The following is an 18,360-nucleotide window of genomic DNA, read 5'->3' as shown; positions in this document are numbered from 1 at the left end:
TGAGTTATGCAGGGTTGACCCAAGTAAGTGCCAATAAAAACTTTATGATATACAGATATACATTACTGCAGTGTATGCCACATATTTTGTAGAAAAAACTATTTTAGATGTGTGTTTAAGAGAATTTTAGAATTTTTTTATTGGAACTATTTCTTTTATTTCCTGAGAAGTCAGGTGCCTTAGTCATTCTGAGTACAACTGAACACGAGAGTCAGAGGGAGAGAAAAAAAATGAAAATACATTTGAAGTACATCCAAGTGAGCTAAAGAGCTTTCCCAAGGATAAACATGTCACAAAAGTGGGACTGTACCATGTGCTGACAACCTTGCATAGCAACTTCAGCTATTGCAGACCTACATATCTTTCAAAATTCCACTAAACTTGGATTTTTTCTCGATCCTAAGATAGAAGAGCTGTGATGCATCTCTTGTTTAACTAGAAGCGGTGACGAATAAGTTACTCCCTGACAGCACAAACTTCTTCAGCTCGATGGGTATATGGCTACAATAATATACATCCATGTCATCCTGGCTCACAGAGGTACAATGGGAGAAGAGAAATATTCACAGGACACCTCAAATACTGATCCTCTGCACTACACATGGCATTATGTGTCCTGAAAAGGTCTGTGTCTTCAGGGGAAGATAAAAATTTGAATCCATTTCAAGAAAGTAAAGAGGTCTGCTCACTTGAAGTGCAAGTACTAAGAGGTGGCCCAAAAACATGGAGACTGAGATGAAAAGAACAAAGACAACAACAGGAGAAATGTCAAAACTTGCCATAGTTCTGGTTAAAAATAATTTTGTGAAGGTAAGAAACATTAGAAGACCTTGTGAGAGGGTTCCCAAATTACTTTGACCCTGAAACTCCAATCAATCCAAGAGGTCACTGTACATTTCATCTATTAGGAGATGCGCCCATGACTCAGCAGACTAGTGGAACCTTGTAGAAACAGTGCCCGTTGGGGTAGCCCACATGTCTTTTGAATGTTGGAAGCCATAAGGGTGGCAAAGTATAAAAAATGGGGAAATGGCAATACAACTGTCTCAATTCCTTCCAACTGCAGTAGAGTACAGATCTGGAAAGCATGTCTGGTCTTTCACCAGACCTAGCTAAAAAAAATAAATAAATCTCTTTTTGCATTTGTAAACACTTAGGATTTGTTTTAGTAATTTTAGGAAGTTTTAGAGAGAAAACACTTAGCTAGTATTTGAGCCCCCTAAGATGCTTTTTTGTGCACCTGCCAATAAAAGAGATCAGACTCTACAGGTTACACCTCTTGCCCAGCAGTTTTTCGAGTCTCATATGCAACTCTCTGGAAAAGGCGTGGTCCTCCTCATGTGATTTCATATGTAAGACCTGCATCTTGAGGGCAAGGAAAGAGGCAGAGAATGCCTCCAAGTAGTCTTATTGCCTTGGCAGCAAAGCTCTAAAGTTCAGAGGCTCTCAGCTCCACAGGTTCTGTGCATGACCAATGAGAGCCTCTCTGGCTCCCAGCACATTTCTAGGGGTTAAGACAACGCATCTAAAATGGCCACTGGCATCTGAAACTGGAAGCAAGACAGATTCAACGAATATGGATCTGACCAGTGGATCCAAAGGTCTGCTGGAACACAGGATAAGTATGTTCACAGTATCATTGCTTTACTCCCCTTCCATTTCCATCAGTTATGAAGGGCCCACAAACATCTGAGGGTTTTCCTCCTAAATCTCTTTCCCAGAACAAAGCAGGCTCAAGTTCCCCAGGTTCGCTGCCACCCTCTTCAAAAGGTCTTGGTGGGCCCTTGCATCACCCTGGGGGAAGGTCCTGCTATCACCTCATTGGGCGAAGATGAGGAGGCGGCAGGTACAGGTAGGTCTGCCAACTCCACCACTTCTGTCAGGGGAGCTTCAGCCGAGGCTGGCTGTCCCTGGGGAGCTTGCTTCAACTCCACATTCAACTCATGGGGTGGGTTGGAGACTGTCGCCGACTGTCTTTCGGATGCCCCTAAGACCAATCAATGCTTTTGCAATGGATGGGGAAACCAGAGGGCCGGCCACTGGCCCTGGGGTTATGCGGTACTGGTGTAGGAGGGGAAGGTGTAGAAGGGAATGCCGATGTCCCCAGTGGGTGACCTTGGCCTGCAGGCAGGTCTTCCTCCTCACTGTCAGACCCAGAGGAGGGAGAGACATATGTATAGACACGAAGGCTCTCAGTGCCATGACTCCGGTGACTAGTGTCGGCGTTTGGCAGATTGGTGATGGTACCATGGTGATCGATGCCTCACGCTTTGAGAATGGTGCCGCTCCGCAGAGAGCGGGAGCAAGAGGATAGACGTCTTGGAGACTGCGATGTGCTCGTAGTGATCTGTACCGGCAATCTGGAGACCGGTGACAGGGCTCCAGGGACCAGCACCTCGATCCTCTGGAGCGGTGCCAAGGACTGGGAGACCGACTCGGGCGTTCCCGGCACTGGGCTCTGGCGACTGGTGACGTGCCTCCGCAGGTCTGCGCCAGACTGCCAGTAATTGATGCCGGGACCCCAGGGAACCTTGCCTAGAGTCCAGAGACCAACGCGGGGAACTCTGGCAGGTAAACCAACCTGCATCTGCGGGCTGGTGGGCACACCCTGCAGCGGGAAGTGGTGCCGCACTGATGGGAGACCGCTGGAAGGGTTCCAGGGCAGGTTTATCTCTCAAACGGGGTACCTTACTAGCTGACGTGGGCAGCACCGAAAGACATAGGATGTCCTTAGTGGCCTGAAAGGCCTCCAACATGGATGGCACCATCAGGTGCCAAGTGCCTCTGCCAGTTCCCAGGGTGTTGGGTGGGTCTGAAAGTGGGCTCGACAGCTCCATGGGAGCTGGAGCCTGGCTAACATCTGAAGCGGAAGAGCTGCCCCACGTGGGTCTTTGCTCTCCTCTCACTCTCTACTTCCCTTTATGGGATGTAGGAGAATGCCCTCTCCTGGCCTTTCTTTGCTTTTTAGCTTGTACCAGGGATGGGGATCAGCACCGCTGCTGGTGGCATGCTCTGCACTGAGGCCATGGTGCTTGGAGCAGAGTCTGATCTCATCGGCTCAGAGGCCAGTGCAAGGGCCAGCTCCATAAGGAGTGCTCTAAGACCAATGTCCTGCACCTTTTTGGTCTGCAGCCTGAAGCTCTTGCAAATGTGACACTTGTTGTTCATGTGGATTTCCCCTAAACACGTCAGGCAGCTTCTATGGGGATCACTGACTGGCACAGGTTTTTTGCAGCAGTCACAAGGCTTGAAGCCTGGGGACCAGGGCATGCCCCATCTCTAGGCTAAGTCCTGTATGGGACTAACTAATTCTAACTTAACACTAAGGGAACTATACAACTTTAAAACTATACCCAACGAATTCGCTACTAAGCGGAGTTGAAACAGAAAAGCTTGCCAAGGCAAGGAGATGTTCCAGCACCATCACTGGTGGTAAGAAGGGAGTGAGGGAGGGGGAACTGGCAGTGCCCCTTATACTGGTGCCTACAAGCGTGCCACTCCAGAAGGCGCCAGAGCCAAACCCCTACGGATACCGCTAAGGGAAAAATCTTCTGGCACTGGTGCATGGGGTGAGCACACACATCTACAATGGAATGGTTATGTGCAAGCACTCAAAGAAGAAACTTAAGAGAAGAGCAAGAGACAAAACTGATTTTGTAAGTTAAGTTTTCATAGAATCATAGAATATCAGGGTTGGAAGGGACCCCAGAAGGTCATCTAGTCCAACCCCCTGCTCGAAGCAGGACCAATTCCCAGTTAAATCATCCCAGCCAGGGCTTTGTCAAGCCTGACCTTAAAAACCTCTAAGGAAGGAGATTCTACCACCTCCCCAGGTAACGCATTCCAGTGTTTCACCACCCTCTCAGTGAAAAAGTTTTTCCTAATATCCAATCTAAACCTCCCCCACTGCAACTTGTGACACATGGTAAATGAAACAGACTGCTTACATCATGTGTGGTTATTAAGACATAGCTCTGGCCATGGGGTATAAAGTAACAAAAAGGACACATATGCCTTGCCTTCTCAGGTGGCCTTGTCGTGGCATCAATGTATACCCACAGCTAGATGACTGGCTGGTCAAAGTCCAATCCTAATAAGCTCTAACATTTCATGAGAACAACTTGCTATTTATTTAAAAAGTTGGGCCAAGAGATTAACTGAGGGGAAAAAAAATCCTGCATTACCCTAGCTCAAAGAATCATCTTCACTCGGATAGTTCTGGATTTGATACAAGGCAGGCACTCTTACCAGAGGACAGAGGTACTTCAAAATATGTAAGGCTAGAAACACTGACAGGTAACATGTCAACCAGTGGTGTTCTTCCATAGACTGATAGGCCTCAAGACTTAAAGCATTTATGCAACTCCTTATGCTTGACTAAGAATGAGGCTCTGAAGCATAGGTTAGTGCAATAATACATCCCCAATGTAGATAACGTATCTCTTTTGCTGAGGATACCACAAAAGGTGTCAACTCTTTCCACTGGGAGAATCAATGGAGCAACATCCGGAAGAATGTGACCTCCACTAACAATGATCAGTTGTCTCAGATGCTCAAACCTGGACTGCTCACTGAACCACAGATACTGGAATACCCAGGAGGATAAAATACACAATCTGAAAGCTTCAGGCAGTCAGATGGTCCCTCAAGTCCAGGTAGCTCTGCAAAAGGACATTATACTGTGTAGAACTGGTGCCTAAACCATCAGATACATCCCATAGTTCATCTGGCATGGAAACATCCTGGTGGACCAGCTCAGCCAAAATCTTCAAGACAGTCTTTGTTGGTCTCTAACTGCTACAAAAACTTAATTGCTCAGGTCAAATTTAAGAGATCTTGCTAAATCACAGAACACCATCTACTTTCATCTGTTAAAAACATCTCTATTTATGTGAATAACTGTGGACAAAAATCTCTCTCCAACCACAGCCCCTGTCTCAATTTCAGAGTACTTATTATACCTCTCATCCATGAGACCATCCATATCCTCTATAAAAGGTGCACCTTACAGCCATTTGAGCTCACAATCCAGAAGCAGAAAACAAGAGCATGCTTGGTATCTTGTAGATAAATGTTTTATTAATGGACTATAAGTGAATAGAGAATGCTCTGGTGAAAGACAAATACCACCTGGCACTTAAACTTAGTGCTTACTGGGGTAATGAAACCCCTTTTTGGATCCACAGCTTATTGCCTTAACAACATGAAAAAGGTAAACAAGTTCCAGGGTCTTATGGCTGACCCTCCTATTACAATCTTCAATATATGACAAAGTGGTCCTTCACCTACAACCAAAATTCCTTCCAAAAGTGGTGGCTGATTAACACGGTAATCGCACTACAAGTCGGCCAGCATTCTTTCCAGGACCATACTTCCATCAAGAAGAAGCCAAGATACCCACACTAGAGGTGAAGCGGGCATCAGGGCACTAACTGTCTACCTAAACAGATCAAAAGAACAGAGAAAATCATTCAGGTGTTTCCATTGCCCCAACGTCTGTCCAAGTGGACCAATCTTTGCACTGAAGAGTGTTATAAATTAGCAAATGTTCTGGATGACATCTCAGGTGTGTCAAGCTGTCTGATTAAGGGGTCTCAGTACTATAGCGAAAGCAGGTACAAAGCAACAAGAAAGAAAACCATCAAAGAAGCTAAGTAGCACCAAGAATCCCAGTTCAAAAGTGTCAAATACTGAGGTCTCCTTGGTGCTATGCATGCAATTTCCAAGTGAAAAGCTGAAAACTTTTGCTGTCAGAGGAAAATGGGCACATCGAGACTGTCGCAGCATAGCCACAAGTGCACAGAGACCCAAACGAAAATGGAAGCTTTTGCATGCGCATGCACATACATACACACAACCATCAACAAAGGAACTGAGTAGAAAAAGAGTGTAAACAAAAGTAAGGGAAACAGCAGCAATCAGAAGAGAAGAAACAAAACCAACATACAACTCAAGTGAGGAGTGTCTTTGCTGACTGTACTAAAAAAACCGGCATGAAGACTCTAGAAGGGCATTGGTAGTTGAAAAAGGCACAAAAGTGAGGCGCTCAACTACCAGTGCCTGAGAGGGGCAAAATGCTAAGAGCTAGAAGTTCCCAGCCTGTCTTGTGGTGGAAGTGAAAGACTTATGAGTGAGAATTCTGTGTGCATTTTGTTGCAAAGGTAAGTGCAGGTAACATTATTCTCAGAAAAATCTTTTTAAGTCACTAGATACAAGATCATGTCTTCCAAAGGCAAAATTATTCAAGCCCAAGATAAGTCATCCTTGAGAAGGAGATCATCCACATCAATTTATTCATGGATTTTAGATCTATAATATGAGTTATGCGTACACACAAAATATTTTATATTTACATTTAATCATTTTGGGATCCAGCTGTCAATACAATCATCAAAAAGAATATGCGCCATACCTTGGTTCTTCTTTCTCTTTACCTTCCTTTACTCCATTCTCTATCTACTGATGTATTTTTTCCCTCTCTTTTTCAATATTTAATCATTTCACCTCTCCTTTTTCCTTCCATCTTCCTTGTTACTGTTCCACCTTCTAATACTTCTATCATTTTCCCCTCAGTTTCTTCCAGTCTTTCTTTTCACCTTGTCCTTGTGTCATCCTCTTTTCCCATCACATGCCATCTCAATACTACTCCTCAGTTTTCTCCCTGCTCCTTCAGTCTCTGTCCCTTCCAAAACTACTACACCTTTGTTTGCATTCACCACTCTTCTCCCCCACAGATCCTAACATCTAATCAACTCTCTCATATCACCTAGAGACAAGAGGACAGAGGGGGAGGACCACTACAGGGGAAGGTATTCTTTTACCACTTCTCAAGGCATGGGGAGCTGTCAGAGGATTCTTCTTCACACACCACAGAGCAGAGAGAGATTGAAGAAGGGGAAAATGCTTTGCTCACTTGCTCCCTTTCCCTCAATGAGAAACATCTACTAACTGCAGTGGTTGGATCAGGCACTCTGTTCTAGGGCAGACTGAACTCAACTCTCCCTTACTCAGGAAACAACTGTTTGGTAGGGACAGTCCTGCAGACCAATGCAGTAATTCTCTCATGAGGTATAGGCTCAGTTCCCTTGCAGCCCTGTAAAAGCCTGTTTATCATAAAAACAATTAGCCAAATTTAACCTAGGTGTAATCTGGAATAACTCCACTGAAATAAATGGAGTTGCATCTTCCTACCTCCAGGGTGAATTTGGCTCCTTTTATTGAAGGCTTTCTATTTATTCTATGTCAATTATCAAATCTTAGTTTGCCAAGTGCATAGCTTGCTAATACTTTTAATAAACACTGATGTAAAATCAATTGCATACCTGCTTATCCAATCAACAGATGAGACAACCACACTTTGAAACAACACAGAAAATGCTTACTTTATTAGATGTGCCAAGAACATTTGGTTGCTCTTCAGTGTTTGTCAACAGCAAAAGGTTTCTTTCTCTCAGGCTTTTAAATAATAGTTCTACCATACTCTCCATATCAAATCCAAATGTTTCAGAGGGACAATACAAAATTACATTTTAAAAACTCTGAATTTCAGAATTAAGGAGAAAAGGCACCATCTTCCTACATTTTTATCTTCTATTATACGGACTCAATCATACTCCTCATAAGAGCAAAATATTTCTCACATTTGTACTAAGTAAAATAAAGATGACTTTACCAATCTCAGTTTTACAATAAGTAGTATAATTTACAATGGGAAACAAGATCAGATGCTAATATGTTATCAAGCCCTACACTGTGACGGAATGTGATGAGATTATTACTCGATGAAAGCATCCACAAATTCTGTCATCTCATGACAACGTGATGATTAAATATTTAGCCTCATCCTTCACCTATTATCAACTTGTTTCTAGAAAACAATGTAATGCTGAAACTGGTAAAGTGATTTTTACGGTTATTGCTGGTAGCCATTGCCACTAAGGCAAGCCACATTTGGAAGTCCATGGAGGTACTATCGTAAGTACTTAATTTGATTTGTGGCTTATGATAATACTTAAGTGAAACATAATGGAGAATTAAGTGAAACATAATAGAGAATACAAAGAGGAGTTCACCCCCATTTTATTTTTCTATCAGGGTCCTTTTAAAAAAGGTAGGCCCCCCCTTTATAATAGCCAATTAGAGTCAAAAGGCTCAGTTGTGTCCCTCAGCAGGCTGAGCCATGGTAGGAAGGAGAAGCAGGCACACTGCTCAAGTGGCACTGCCTGAAGACATGCCTAACATAATGCTTTTTGGGTGCTATAAACATGTAGACATATGTCCCTGGCTGCACCTGTAGAACGGGAATAGCCAGCATCTACTGCATCCCTGCTGATACATGGTACGAGGTTTCTTTGATTGCTGGCAAGTGCTATCCACCTCCTCCCCCCAACTTCCAAGTCTGGCAATCATATAACGCGCTGCCTTATGCACAGGTACGCTAAGAAACAGGGAGACAGCACAGTCTCCTCTTCAGAATGTCTAGGGCAGCAACCACAGTTTGGCCCCAACTGTCATGGTGCATATTAACAGTACAGCTATACAGAACCCATATAGCTTGTGGCCACTGTCTATGGAAGACTATAGGAAAAGTAACTGTTGCTAACAGGACACACTAGGATTGTCCTCTAACCCAGTGCTTCTCAAGCTATCTGATGTGGGGGATCGGCAATTTTTTTTTTCCCAATGTGCGCGCAGACTGGCCGCCGATGGCTCGCAAACTGGCACCAGTCTGCGAACCACCACTTTGAGTAGCACTGCTCTAACCTACTTCAAAACCCATATTCAATTTTTGTGGGTGATGAGTAAATACTTTGCTGCAAAACAGTACTGTTCTGCTCTAACATTTAAAATATAACAAAACACACACCCAAAAAGTTTCCCCCCATCCCAATGAGGTAACATGAAACTATTTCCTAAATACGTAAGAATTAAATAGATTTCAAACTGCACAGTCAGTCTTAAAACCTTCTATTTTTACATAACTTGTAGTAAATATAGTTAGCATTTGATACAACATAATTTAAAACACAGAATCATTTTGGTACTAAAGAAAGAAAGTTGGGTTATTCGGACATAACTAATCCCAAACTATTTTGATTTCCTTGATAAATGGTCTCTAAAGCATTGGAACTTGTTCAAGACATGCAAAGATATCTTCAGTTATAACCCTAACCATAAATCTGAACAGGTCTTCTTTGTGATGTCACATTATAACAAAGCTGTTTTTTCAAGAGCACAATTGACCTGCATTTGCCAATTGGAATTAACCTACGTACACAGTTCTTGCTGAAATTCCAAAAATATAAATTCCCTTAACTCAGAGAAAGTTAATAGTCCCAGTTTAGCGACTGATCCTGTGAGGTAATGAAAGCCGTCTGAGGGCTCGTCTTCTTACAAGATCAGGCCCATAAACAGGATCTCATATCCAATAGTTCCGGAATAAGATAAAGAACAGGTGGAACATGAACACAAGTTTCCCTTTGTTTTCATATGCCTAACTATGCTATACCACATGCTGCTTATTTAGCCCTGTTCATAGTTTTAGTATATTTTAATTCATACTTCATAAAACATCACGGATAATATGTGACTTCACACCAAGAAAGCCAACAATTTTCAGGTGAATTCCCTGTAGCAGAAGTTCACCAAAATACAAAAACGAAGGTTTACCAGTTTGACACTTTGACAATCTTTGAAAGAATCCTATTGTTAGTCAGTGAAGTACTGTATGTAATGACAATCTGTCTACCCTGATTCAGAACATACAGTGATAGCTTCGATATGAAAAAATTGTGTTAAATCCCTTTGTTTGTCTAATTTTTAACCAAATCATTGCATTTCCCTGAGTAATTTTTCTTAAAACACAAAAACAGATTCTAGATATTTAGGCTTGTAAAGATTACATTTTTATCAATAAATGTGGATTTTGTCTCCTCTCCCCCACACCATATTTCCATGGATGATGATTGAAATTTACAGCTCGGCAAAGTTAGAAAAATACAAGAAAATGGTGCTAGGGAACTTGCTAGAGTTTGACGTATGGATATTCACTTTGTATATTCTGACGTGCTCTGACAATTTGTGTTTTAACACTTCTGAAGCTTTAACTTTTTGAATCTCAACGTCTCCTGTCATTAAATAATTATTGTCTGATCCCCCCTCCCCACAATAATTTCCTGCAAGCGTGAAAATATAAACCTATAAAAAGTTTTAAACGTGCTTAAAAATAAACAGCAACGATTGCCATTAAAATTTTTAAAAATAATCATAATTCTGCCAAGCCTACATATATGGCATGTTACATTGTACCTCTATATTATAACCTGAAGAATGACACAAGCATTTAACTGCACAAAAGTGATATGCCAAGCTGCACGGAAGACCAACTTTTTGAAGAAAATTTAAATTACGTAAAAATAAACACCAGGCTATTTTCTTAAATTTTGAAAAAAGAATACCATATAGAGGGGATACTAAAATGAGAGTAAACACCAATTTGTTCTTGAAAGTTCCATGGTTGCATTCTACATGTTGTACAAATACCAGTTAACTTACCAACCAGAGAAAACATCCCAAGATTGTGTGGTGTTGTCAGAGATTCCATCCAGGAGAAAGGACAGCAGTTCAAAAATCAAATAGCTACATTCACTACATTATGAAGTGAATAAAATTCAAGCTGATAGTACAGAATTAAAATATTTTATTTTCCAGGAATACTGGACAATGAAAAGCCTAGCAGAATGGAAAAATTTTGAAAACCTCAAAGACTACACTTCAAAAATAAAACTGAAATGCTAATACTAATCATATTAAATCCCTATGATGAAACGATACTTGTCCTACAATTCAATTTACTTTCCGTTTACAATTTATGAGAATTTTGATTAGTATCACTCAGTGACATATCTGGTCATGACACTAGATGATTATGAAAACCATATAACTCCTTCAGCCTTTAGCCTCCATTCCTGCAAAGGTTTACGAAGTGTTTAACTTTATGTACTGTGAGCCGTGGGACTAGTCAGAGTGCATGAAGTTTAGCACATGCATATGTTTTTACAGGATCTAGATTTTAGCCTTAGTTTTTAAAATCAAGTATTCTGTATTTTATTTAGCAGATCGGATAATTATACTCCAATCCATTGTTTCTATAAAACCAATATACTGAACTGATGTAATATTACTTAAAATACCAAGTTGTCATATTAAAAAAAGAAGTGTTTATTTTTTAATCCATCTGCAGAAAAGAGCATATTTGCTAGACCGCAGCTTAGTAGAACAGGTAAAATACCCGGAATGCTGCATTTGTGTTATGATGAACAGCACTCTTACCTCTTCTTCCCTCAAACACATCACTGATTTCTCTCAACAACATGGACATGTCACTCAGCTGGGACTCCCAAGCCTCACAGAATACATCAAGATTTTCTTTTGCAATCTTACTAGATGGATGTAATGTCAGTGTTTCTGCAGCAGAAATTATCTGAAAAAAATGCAATCAGAGCAACAAATGTTAAAAACCCATCTTCTCATGTAACGTTACAAGCTAATTTGCAAATGCCTCCACATACAAAACAAGAAACAATGTCAACAGTAAGAAAGAGTTAATATTACATCTGTTGACCGAAGACGGGGTATATTTCTAAGGCCTTTCGCTGGAACATTCTGGTATTATATGTATTTGTGAATACGCAGTTTTTTAAAAATCAGCATGGACAAAGAGTTCTAGCATATTAGACAACAGGAAAGAGAATGAAAAGAATACAAGTATTTCGTGACCTCACTAATTTTAGTTTTATATCCTGCAAACTGCTACAAATTTGAATAATCCTTACATGTGCAAATAATCCCACTGAAGTCACAAGAACCATGTTCATAAGTAAGAATTACTCATGTATAAGGGTCTGCAGGACTATACCTGCGGAACAGGTTGCTTTTTAGAACCAAGTACATGATATTTTCAACTCCTCCACTCTAGTTTGTTATATTCTATCAAAATTAGTTTGGTTTATTGAGATTATGTAACTTTTTTATAGTGTTATTGTAGCCATCATGGCCCCAGGATATTAGGGAGACAACATGGGTGAGGTAATCTCTTTTATTGGACCAATTTCTGTTGTTGAAAGAGACAAGCTTTTGAGCTTACACAGAGCTCGTCTTCAGGTCCGGGAAAAGTGTCCCAACTAAATACAAGGTGGAAAAAATGGTTACTTACTTTAACTGTGTTTCTTCGAGATGCAATGCAGACATGTATTCCACTTATGTGTGTGCACGCCGAAGCCAGAGAATTTTGCATAGTAGTACCCGAAGAGGGGCGGTGCTTGGGCAGCACCACCCCAGCCCTCCTCAATTACTTTGCACTGAATGCCAAGAGACTAGAATCCAATGCAGAGGGGATGGAGAATGAGTCGAGGAATACACGCCTGCCTCATGTCTCCAAGAACCACAATTACACTTAGTAGCCACTTCTTCTTCAAGTATAGGCAGCCATGTATTCCACTTAGGTGACTCACAAGCAGTACCCATCCCTGGAAGCAGGGCTCAAAGTCTACTTAAACAAGGATTGCAGGACCTCCCTACCAAAACTTTCATCCACTCTGGAAAATGCAATAATGGTGCATAAATGCGTGCATGGACGACCACATAGCAGCCCTGCAAATGTCCCATACTGAAATGTCACTGAGGAATGCTATTGAGATCCCTTGCGCTCTCGTAGAACAAGCTCACAACCACTGAAGAGGCACTGCCAAAGCTATTTCATCTGCAGTCTTGATACAGGATGTCATCCATCTAGAGACAGTGTGGAAAGAGACTGCTTTCCCTTTCATACGATCTGCATATGACACAAACAGGTTTAGTCCTGTCCAAGTAGAAGTCTAGATATTGCCTGGCATCTAATGTATAGAGATGTTGCTCTTCTGGAGATGAATGCGGCTTAGGAAAGAACACAGGTAAATATACCTCCTACTTCAAATGCAATTGAGAAACCATTTCAGACAAAAAATTTGGGTGTGGTCATAAAGTCACTTTGTCCTTGGAGACTTGTGTATAAGGAGGTTCTACCATCAGAGTCTGCAACTCAGAGACTCTCCTTTTGGATGTTATTGCAACCAGCAGGGCTGTCCCTAGGGAGCTACAGGGCTCAGAACAGATGTTTCTCACTTCCGGGGGGTGCTCCCCACTGCCTCTTCCCACCCTCACTATGCTCCTTCCCCACCCCACCTCTTCTCCTCCCAGGTCCCGAGTGCGCTGCACCCTCGCTCCTCTCCCCTACTCGCCAGTGCCTCCTGATACCGCAAAACAGCTGATCAGCGGTAGGCGCTGGGAGGGAGGGGAAGGTGCTGATCAGCGGGGCAGCCGGTGGGCAGGAGGTGCTGGGGATAGGCGGAGGTTGGTAGTGGGCTCCTCCCTCCCTCCCCCCCCACCTACATACCTACCTCACCTCCCCGCCTGCTTCCTCACTAAAGCACAGAGCTCTCAAAGCTTGGAGCCCGGGGCAGCCACCATGATTCACCGTAACATAGGGACATCTCAGGCTACCAGGAATGCAGTTTTCTGACACAAAAAGTGGAACGGGACAAGATGCCAGGTGCTTGACCGAGGTCCCATTAAAGCCACTTGGACCATGTAAGGTCCCACAGAGGAACCAGCCCTCAGATCGAAGGATGGAGATGAAGAAGCTCTTTTAAGAATCTTGCTACCATGGCATTAGAGAAGACTGATCTTCCCAGATCGGGGGGATGAAACAGTGCTATTGCTGCCAGATATACTCTCAGCGAACTAAGTGCAAGGCCCAGCAACTGAAGGTACAGCAAGTATTCCAAGATGTACTGAATAGAAACCAATGTCAGCTGAACTCCATGGGCCAAAGACCACACCGAAAACCGCTTCCATTTAGTTGAACAGGCCGTTCTGGTAGAGGGCTTTGTACTGTTGAATAGGATCTGTTAAACAGCCTCTGAACAATGCATTTTCTCCCCACTTAGCCACGAAGCAAGCCATGCCAGGAGATACAGGGAGCTGAGCACAGGATATATGGTGCAACTATAATCCTGGGTGAGTAGCTCAGGATGGAGAGGAAGGGGTATGGGAAACTGAATTAACAGCACAAGAAGATCATACAACACTTGTCTTGGCCATGCCAGGGCAATGATAATGAGATTGGCCTGATCCACCTTCAGCTTGAGGATGGCCTGTGGAATGATTGGGAGAAAAGCATACAGGAGAACTGATGGCAAGCTGAGGTAGAAAGCGTCGGACAGGGAGTTCGGATCAAGGCCCCCATCAAGAGCAGAACAGATGACATTTCCTGTTGTCCCTTGTGGCAACCAGGCTGATCAATGGAATTCCCCAAGCTGTGAAGATGACCCAGAGAATGCTTGTCTTCAGAGACCACAGGCGACTCAGGGAAAAATTCTTGCTGAGATGGTCCTCCTTGATGGAGAACTACCACAACCTGATCACCTACTGGCAGAGCATCCTGGAGTGTGCTCCCCCTGGCCTGTTCACATAATACATCATGGTGGTATTGCGGGTAAGTATGTGAACCATGAGTCTCTGATACAGTACAGAAAAGCATGAGATGCATTGTAGATGGCCAAAAGCTCAGCACGTTGATGTGCAGTGAAAACTCCTGCTCTGACCAGACTTTGAACTTTCAACAACCCCAGATGTGCTCCCTAGCCCATCAGGGAGGTGTCGGTGACAACAGACCTGGTTGAAAAGGGCCAGACGAAGGGAACACCCTGATAAACATTCTCTGGAAGCTTCCACTACTGCAAGGAGTCCAGGACCTGTGGATGGATACAGACCAATCTGTTCAAGGAGGGAAGAATCAGATGGTAAACTGTCCTGGACTACAACTGAAAGGGGTGAAGAGACAACATTGCAAACTGTCTGCCTGCATGCAGGTGGTCCATGTGGCCAAAACCCGCAGGCATATCTGAACTGTGATGGAAGACTGATACTGCAGGCTGAGGCAAAGGTGGTGAACTGCCTGAAAACAGTCAGTTGGCAAAAATGTTCTTGAATTTGGAGAGTCTATTAGGGCCCCAATGAACTCAATTTTCTGAGTAGGAGCCAAAGTTGACTTTCCAGTGTTCGGGATGAGACCCAGATGGTCGAGCAAGCACAGTGTAGTGTTGGCCTGCCCCTCAGTAACCAGTCGTCCAGATATGGGAAGATGTGGATTCCCTTCTTTCTGAGGTATGCTATCACCACGACCATACAGTTGGTAAAAACCCAAGGGGCAAAGGAGAAGCTGAAAGGAAGCATCTAATACTGAAAATGGTGCTCTGCTATGACAAATTGAAAGGATTTTCTGTGTCTCAGCAAAACTGCTACATGAAAGTAGGCTTCTGGAGGTCCAGAGCAACAAACCAGTCATTCTGAGACAATGCAGGGAAGGTAGTTGATAGAGTGACCATTTGGAACCTCATGTATCTGATACACTTGTTGAGGCCACAAAGGCTAAGGATACATCTTACCCTTAGAGTCAAAATGGGTGTTTGTGGGTGAGAGGATGGCGCCAGAGGAAGGCATATTGACTGGCCAAACTGTGGATCTGAATGCCTCCTCCTCTGAGACATACGCCCCTTTCTGGGGTAGTCCATCCATCTCAGAGAAAGGCTACAGACCATACTGCTGCTGCTGACAACCACCAAAGTGGCATCTATGCACTGCTCTTTATACACCCCTAAGGACCAAAAGATAGCCTGAGAGTCCTTGAAGGAGTGCAGTGTCTTTTCTGAAAAAAGCACTCTGCCTTCGAAGGGCAAATCCTCTGTGCCTGTTGCATATCGAGAACAATATCGGAATTCTGCAGCCCGGATGTCTCTCTCATGGCCATTGTCGAGGCCATAACTCTGGTTGAAGTATCCATGATGTCCTGTGCGGACTGCAGCAAAGTCTTAGCCAACAGCCGCCTTCGGTGATGAATGCCTGAAATTCCTCCCTCAAGTCTTTTGGCAGCTGGTCCGCAAACTTAAGACATAGCCGTCCAGTTCACAAAGTCGTATTTGGACAGGAATGCCAGTTGGTTAGCAATGTGCATCTGCAAAGAAGAGGTGTAAATCTTCCTACCCATCGGTCCATCCATTCAGAATCCTTATCCTTGTGACTTAAATCTGCCCTGCTGGGTTCTATCATTCACCATGGTTAAGACCAGGGAATTTGGGGCTGGATATGAGTAAAAACCTTCAAATCCCTGCACCTGTATGAAGTAGCTTTTCCCCATGTGCTTTGCAGTAGGTGGTACTGAAGCCGGTGAGCTCCAGAGAAACTTGGCAAGCTCTAAGAGCACACTGTTAATAAGGAGGGAGACTCTCCCGGGGCAGATGGCTGCAGGATATCCAACAGCTTATGGGTATTCTGCAGCAACTCTGCTTGAATACCCAGGGAAGCAGCCACATGCTGCAAAAGGTACTGATACACCTTAAAATCTTCCAGTAACAAAGGAGAAGAAGTGACAGGCACCTTGGAATTGTGCAGGGACAAAGCTGAAACAGTTAACTGTGCCAGAGCTGGATCTTGCTCCAGGACTGACAGACCTGGACAGGATGACTTTGGAGACTCCACAATGGGAAGGTTCACTGGTAGCTGGGTCCATGACAGAGCGACAGTCACCACCACAAACGTGCTCAGTGATCTCACCTTAGTGTGAGATGAGGAGTGAGACCTCCATGACCAAGAAGCATCTAATGGATTACATGGAGTTCACTGGTATGGGTAGGGCATCGGTTGGCCACTGGCCCCCATCCCGACCACAAGATGAGTGCCAATCCTGGTACACACAGTGCTCCATGAATGGCCTGTGATGAAGGTCAGACGATAGAGAGCGAGAAGAGGAAGACCCCAACCTGGGTGCCAACGAGTCCTCAGCTTCAGGGAAGAAAGGTGGAGCCAGCTCTGAGGTTGTGAGCAATTGGTCTGACTCAACTGTAGCCCAGAATGAACAGGGAACTGACAGCGATGGCAGAAACGGTACTGGCAGCATCCAGTATGCCTTTGTCATTTCCAGTGCTGTCAGTGGCGTTGACCCCGAAGTCGGCAGCAATACTGAGGTGACTGACTGTGCTGAAGTGCAGGGCGGTGAGTGCCACCTCCGTAATAACAGTGGCATCCACAGCAGGGACACTGAAGAAGTTCCCGGCACCAAGCAGGTCCCTTGTGCAGAGCCTGGCACCAGCCCCACTTCCACTGACTATGGAAGGGAAACATCAGGGTGCTGTGCCGACAGACCCATAGGTTCAGCGCCTGCCCAGCCAACAGGGCTATAAACAATGCAAACCCGGCAAAGTCCAGGACAAAGTGAGAGATGGGACAGAAAGGAAGAGGAGGGCCATTGCCATCTGATATGCCACCAGCATGTAAACTGCCGGTGCTCGCACTGCCCTCGTTGGTACTGGATTTGACGGATGCTTTGGGGCCAGAACTGGAGTCGATGGTGTGGGGTCACTGACCTCCTTGTACGGTACCAGGAAGCAGTTGACAGGACCTGCTCCATCCCTTACATCAGTATTCACATGGTGCCAGTTCGTGCTCCTTCTGGAGGAGGCAGACAATTCCCCATGCAACCTGGATCCGTCGTATGCAACCTTTTCCTCAGCACACTCAATGGGGAATAACTTCTCCCTTTCTTCAGAGCACAAAACAGCAGCAGCATCAGAATCCGAGGACGACCTCTGGTCCAACTTAGGTGTCAGTGCTGAAGCAGGCTGAATGGCCTGTTCAAGCAGGTGCTGCTTTAGACAAAAGATCCCTCACCCAGTATCGTGAATGATTTGCAAATCAAACACCGCTCCTTGATGTGGGCTTCGCCTAGGCACAACACCCACCATGTGTGGGGATTGTTGTTAGGGATCACTACCCCACACAGCAGACACTGTTTAAACTCTGGTGAGGGTGTCACCAGGGAAATATTTAAACTAAACCTAACTAACAAACACTATACTAAGAGTACTGATTAGCTATATACAACTAGAAAAGTCACTAAAAAATAGCGAGGTTGTGAGGTAAGAAACTACTCAGAGCGTCGACTCCAGCCAGGTCAGTAAGAAGGAACCAAAGAGGGTCAGGGCAACACAGCCTCATATAGCCAGGGGAGGGGCTATGGCCACAAGGTGTGAGAGCGCTGCCCCTCTACAGGTACTCCAAGGCAAAATTCTCCAGCTTTGGTGTGCTGGGTGTGCACATACCAAAATGGAATACACGGCTGCATCTACACAAAGAACAGGCTGTTTAGCACAAGTAGTTAACACATAAGCTTGAAAGCTTGTCTCTTTCACTGACAGAAGCTGGCCCAATAAAAGATATTACCTCACCCACCTTGTGTCTAAAATATAATTAATGACGAACAATAAA

The 18,360-nt window shown here is 44.1% G+C and overlaps 2 protein-coding genes across 16 annotated transcripts in view; one reads left to right on the top strand and one right to left on the bottom strand.

Annotated features, from left to right (window-relative positions):
• Nucleotides 1-13,228, top strand: part of ABITRAM (actin binding transcription modulator) — a 52,872-nt gene extending 39,644 nt beyond the window's left edge. For 13 of the 14 annotated variants that reach the window (XM_073332491.1, XM_073332484.1, XM_073332475.1 and 10 more), the window contains one exon: nt 6,771-13,228. In XM_073332491.1, coding sequence (XP_073188592.1) covers nt 6,771-6,980 — 210 coding nt within the window. In that variant the 3' untranslated portion in view covers nt 6,981-13,228. Of the gene's footprint in view, nt 1-6,734 lie in introns of all 14 variants that reach the window. The other variant, XM_073332489.1, reaches the window with a different exon arrangement.
• Nucleotides 1-18,360, bottom strand: part of CTNNAL1 (catenin alpha like 1) — a 127,152-nt gene that overhangs the window by 23,695 nt on the left and 85,097 nt on the right. For both annotated transcript variants that reach the window (XM_073332471.1, XM_073332472.1), the window contains one exon: nt 11,332-11,482. In XM_073332471.1, the coding sequence (XP_073188572.1) occupies nt 11,332-11,482 (151 nt within the window). The remainder of the gene's footprint in view (nt 1-11,331; nt 11,483-18,360) is intronic.

This window comes from Lepidochelys kempii, chromosome 2, assembly GCF_965140265.1.
Source record: "Lepidochelys kempii isolate rLepKem1 chromosome 2, rLepKem1.hap2, whole genome shotgun sequence".
Classification (NCBI taxonomy): domain Eukaryota; kingdom Metazoa; phylum Chordata; order Testudines; family Cheloniidae; genus Lepidochelys; species Lepidochelys kempii.
The sequence above is the reverse complement of the archived record's forward strand: the minus strand, read 5'-3'. Positions and strand labels throughout refer to the sequence as shown.